At 42.6% G+C, this 5,172-nt stretch overlaps 2 protein-coding genes across 2 annotated transcripts in view; one reads left to right on the top strand and one right to left on the bottom strand.

The window, feature by feature from the left end:
* The window catches only part of LOC146596366 (latexin-like), a 6,962-nt gene extending 3,498 nt beyond the window's left edge, over nt 1-3,464 (bottom strand). The window contains 4 exon segments of the mRNA XM_085304075.1: nt 1,289-1,425; nt 2,037-2,211; nt 2,817-2,879; nt 3,420-3,464. Of these exon segments, the coding sequence (XP_085160201.1) occupies nt 1,289-1,425; nt 2,037-2,211; nt 2,817-2,879; nt 3,420-3,464 (420 nt within the window).
* Nucleotides 1-5,172, top strand: part of GFM1 (G elongation factor mitochondrial 1) — a 30,982-nt gene that overhangs the window by 17,968 nt on the left and 7,842 nt on the right. The gene's annotated exons all lie outside the window — the stretch shown is intronic.

The following is a 5,172-nucleotide window of genomic DNA, read 5'->3' as shown; positions in this document are numbered from 1 at the left end:
TGATTCTATGATTCTAACCATCCATTTAGTAGTTAAGAATAACTCACATTATGTTTTTTCCAAGTAGAGGACAGAAGAATTGGAGAATCCATAGAGATATGTTAATTAAAACAAAAAAGAAAATTGGCCCTATAGAAATTTTCTGAAAACAGAATGCTTATTAGTTAAGTGTATTCCAGCTAAAAGGTCTGCAAGGTCGGTTGATTTGGCAGATAATGACAAATTCAGATCTGCTCAGTATAAACATACTACTTGCAATCACTCAGAAATTAATGAAAGTATAAATTATTCTGTCTTGAGGTATTTTTCTCCTTTTCTTTTTTGTGATACGTTTTCCTGAACACTATTTTCTTATCATAAACTTTAATCAACGATTATTGTGCTAATATAGATCTAGGAGCATTGCTCCRGTTGAGTGAACTTCTCAGTTTGGGTAGACATCTATCCCTGAAGTAAGTGTAATGGGGATTGTTAATAGGCTCATTAAAAAAATGGAGAGTATTTCTTCAGTATGAGTGGTTCAGCTAAAAATGGAGTTTAGGCTTAAGATATTTCTTCCTACTGCGCCCCCCCCAAAAAAAAAAAGCATTAGTAAAAGTAAGTTCAGGAAGAGCAAAGTAAAAAAGCTTAATATTAAAGAGCTTTATTAGCATTTGAGGTGAACTAGCAAATGGCTGGAAACTGGAATGCTGTAAACAAAAAGCAGTGTAGATTGTGTTTTATTGAAGTTGAGATGCAGCCCGTTGCTATTTGTCCAGACTTGGGTATTGCAGAGATGTCAAGTAGTATTACTTTGACTGTGATCTGCTTTTAGATAGATATCAAAGAGAGCATGACTGATTGTGGTGTAGATGAAAAGAAAAAGGAGAATATTCCAATGTATATTCTGCAGATGCAAGAATACTGTCAGCTGTGCCTGCAGGATACTGTAGATAAAAGGCAGGAAAGTAATACAAGATTTAATAAAASTGATGACCTCTAGGTGGAAAAGCCAATTTTGCAACTAACAAGCATGAATACTGTTGTTGTCAAGGATATACAGCATCTATGAGCAAAATTTTTGAAGAGAAGGAATGATTAAATAAACAAAATCATCAGTGAAATCAGGATTTGCTAGAGTGAATGGGTGGGGGSATTAAAAAGGAAACACTGGCTTAAAAATGAACCAGACCAAAGAAATCCAGGCGCAATTGAGGTTTCTTACTTAAGAACTTGAACTTAACCACAGCTGTAGTGTAGTATCTGCCACACAAGTTATTTTTTTTGCAAGYCATTGATGGTAACTTACCACTTGCCTTACGTGTTTAATCTGGGCCAGTTCGTACCGAGTATTTTCAGTAGAGTTCTGCCATACCACATACCCAGTGGCGGCCCGTGCCAGCAGTCTGATGGGTTCCATTTCTGGGGGCACGTTGCCATGGCTGTCTGGCAGAGAAGATAAACAACACATTAAGCATGATTCATGGAGTTGCAGTCATTCATAGTACAGTCTAATGAGTTGGGTTTGGGGCTAAAAGTTAGGAGACGTGGTTTGTGATCCTTGCTGTCATGGACCTCCTCTATAACCTTGGAATAGCTGCTAACATTGCCACTCTGTCTCCCTCCCACTTCTCACAGTTTATAAATATTCTGTAACATCATCAAGAAAAGGGTTGTTCTAAGGTAAGAACAGACTTGAGTATTACAGTCGGGGTATCTGATGTGCTGCTCCAAGAACGACCACAGCAAGAGCTGCATTGATAAAGTAGAGGTAAGAGGGTGTGTTCAGGAAACAATCAYGTGCACATCATAGATCAGTTCTGGATTTTGAAATTAATGAGTGAATTTGGTAATGTGATTGACAAACCATCTTGAATAAGAGAAAGTAGAGATATGTATTAAGAGTAGGGCTAATGGCCTGATTCCCCTCACTCCTGGCTGGTATAGCATGGGCTGTCACCTGGGTCGTGGACCACCACCACATTAGCTCCGACTTGCTTTGGCCACAGAGGGCATTCTTTCAATAACTTCTCTCTCCCCCATCCTGTTCTTTGTACCTGGTATGTTTTGTGCCACAAGCTCTTTTTTTAGGCTCTTGATTCGATTGTAGAATATGTTATCTTGTTCGTCAGTGTTCTTAAGTTCTCCTTCTATTGTGAAGTTTACGTCTGGAGCAACATTTTTGTTGCCCAGATGATAAAGAATCTCAGCAGTGCAGTTAATAGTATTGTCCTGTTACAGAGTTAATCACATTATTAATATTTAAGTAAATACATGTATAATATTGTTAATTCACACTTGTAAATTTTTTTTTCTACATGTAGTTGCTATTTTCTCTGAATCTGACCAATGGATAATTGAGATTATTTAAAACAAGATCAAATTTGTAGTATCTATGTGAATATATTTTAAAGGTAATTTTCTTTCTGCTCTGACATAAAAGGCAATATCCAGTGTGGTGTAGAATGTTGCTTGTGTTACTCAGTTCGAGAAACAGATTAAAATAACTCCAATTGGAAATTGCAAGTTACGCCAAAATGACCTTGTCATCCCTTAAATATCCTCTTGTGTCATGGTGGTAGGCRCTAGCTGTTATTCAGAGCTTTTGCGGTGTAGAAAATGATAGTTCCCTTTTTGGGAAGATTCAGCCCCTCCCCCCCCCACACACATATACCGATTTTCAACATGGAAAAGTTTGAAACACAATAAAGAAGTATTAAGTGTGTGTCTCCTGGCCTCAGCTAGAACCAGCAGCACAGAGCATTGGCTTTTTATTATGTGTCAGGAATGCCAATTTCTGCCCCTAGAATTTATTAATTAAATGAATCTGAACTCACTTTCTCAAGGATATCTTCTAACACCAATTTCAGATGGTATTTACGTCCAACATTGTCGATGTCCTATATGAGAAGACATTAAGAACATRTATTTTGTAGTACTGAACCACTTTACGTTTTGGAAAAGATTGTAATTATTCTTGTGAAATACACTGCAGCAGAGTCACTGACTGTAATACAGATGTAGAGCAGGACTATTACCTCCTCCTACCATGTTAAGATTGCTTATTTAGYATGTGTCCGATGTAACATCTGATTAGGTATCTCCAAATCCATTTCCAGTCTTGCATACTACTTTATTCTTGTGTTGGAGCTCACAATATGATCCTCTTGTWTGATCCCATAACTGCTGCTTGGTTAAATACTGAGACAAGAGAGTCTTCATTGGGTTCCTTTTATTAAGTRCATCTTGCATTATATTTCACATTATATTATGTCTTTCTACAGTATTGGATGTCTAAAATAATGACCTAAGTAAATAGTTTAGTTTTGTTGTAATCTGTGCTCCACAGCAGGTTCACTAGGGAGTCAAGAATAGGTCTGCATGAGTTTGGTTTTTCCTGGTAGTAACCAAAAGAGTATCTTCCTAACTGAGTAGCTTACAATCTTGTGTAGGGACTGATTACTTGTCTGAAGCATTTGCTGCATGGTGAAGGGCACAATTACTGCAGCAGTAGTGTCAAAATGGGCGAGGTTATAATGTATTTTGTGCTTGCCATGCAGGCAGTATAGACCTGTACTACTGTTAGGGCCTTAAGCGAAGCTGTTGTGAACAGACCTTACTTAGACCTGTACTGCAAGACTTGGGACATGTTTTAATCTATCTCCCTGTGCTGACGTGTCTAGCAACGGTGGTTCTGTATCAAATAAAGAGGACTGAACAGATGAACGATCTCTGGAAGACAGAGCCTGTTTTTCAGCCTACTTTTCAGCTGTGAGGTTGTACATCACAGCAAAGACGCCAAACATAAAAGACGATGCTGAAGGATGTAGAGATGCAAAGGTAGCTCTCATCTGTGTTTTCCAAATATGCAGAAGAGGTGTAATTTGAGTAATTTTTTAGGATGTGCCATTGATTGTTTTAAAAGGCCTTGGCCTCATCATTGTCTTCCCRTTAGTCTGTCCATGAAAGATATGCTAAGCTATTGTCCACAATTCGTGAAGCAAATAATCAGATAATAATCAGGTTTATTCATGTTTGGTATAACTGCAATCTTTGGTAGCAGAAAGCTATAGAAACATTTTCAAATCCTCTCATGCTCAGTGGAGGAATTATCTCTGTGTTAGTAAGAAGAATATTGTGTTTCTTTGGAGAAGCAATTTGATTTCTGTCAGCAGGATGGAGAGAGACTGAGCATATGGCTGAGGGTCAGGGGTCTTGCGTATTCGCAGAGACTCTGCTACCACCCCGTAAGAGAAGTGCTCTAACGAGGGTGGCAGTGTCAGGATCGCAAGGCCAGTATCTCCGCCGGGGCCCTCCAGTCCTGCGTGGTAACATCCTGAAGATACGACAGGACAGGCAGGTTTTAAATAGTCCATGCTGCAGCAGGGTCACTGTGCTGTTTTTTGTCGTCTAACTACCCGATAGGGAAAAAAAAAGAGAGAGAAGCAGAAGCAGTGCAGCCAGGAGGGGCGCCCGTGCTCACCTGGCCGGCCCTGACTCAGCGCGGCTCTGCGTTAACCTTTCGCCGAGCAGGTGCGGTGCCGCTGCGTGGGCAGGCTGGGGGGGGATCTCGCCGGGGCAGGGGCAGGGGCAGGGGCAGGGAGGTGCGGCCCTCCCGGGGCGCGAGGGGAGGGGAGGCTACAAGAGGTCCGTCCAGGTGCGTCTCTCAGCAGGGTCGATAGCGCCCTGCTCTCCGTTGCTAAACGTGCAACTTCACTGTAGTTTGGAGCAAAGTGAGCGGGGAGAGGTGGGAGCCGTGCTGGCACGTAATTTCCTCCTCCTCCTCCTCCTTTTTGAACGCTGTGTGTAGCGGGAGCCCCTCAGCTCTGAACTGGCCGCAGGTCGGCTGCAAGCGTAGCGCCTTGCTGTCCAGCTGTGGGCAGCAGGAGCAGACCACGAGAACAGCGGCTATGGGAGCGTATCCAGAGCAAATTAAGGCTGTTGACATCCTGGTGGCCAAAAGCTTTTATTTCTAAATGCGCTTGGAAGCACCTTGCCAAGCAGAGCACAGAGTGGGAAAAGTAAACCCTGTGGAGCTGAGGTGCTGGCGCGGCTGGGCCGTGCGGGACGCGGCGCAGCCCTGACGCCGGCCTCCCTGGTTTCGCCGTGCAGCCCCGCTTCGGGCTCGCCGGGGCGGCGACAGGGTCTCCCGCGCAATAAACGGCGCGCGGGGAGTGGGGCCGGGCCGCGCTG

This window comes from Rhea americana, unplaced genomic scaffold (genome assembly GCF_003343005.1).
Source record: "Rhea americana isolate MKP2758 unplaced genomic scaffold, rheAme1 scaffold_202, whole genome shotgun sequence".
Classification (NCBI taxonomy): Eukaryota; Metazoa; Chordata; class Aves; order Rheiformes; family Rheidae; genus Rhea; species Rhea americana.
The sequence above is the reverse complement of the archived record's forward strand: the minus strand, read 5'-3'. Positions and strand labels throughout refer to the sequence as shown.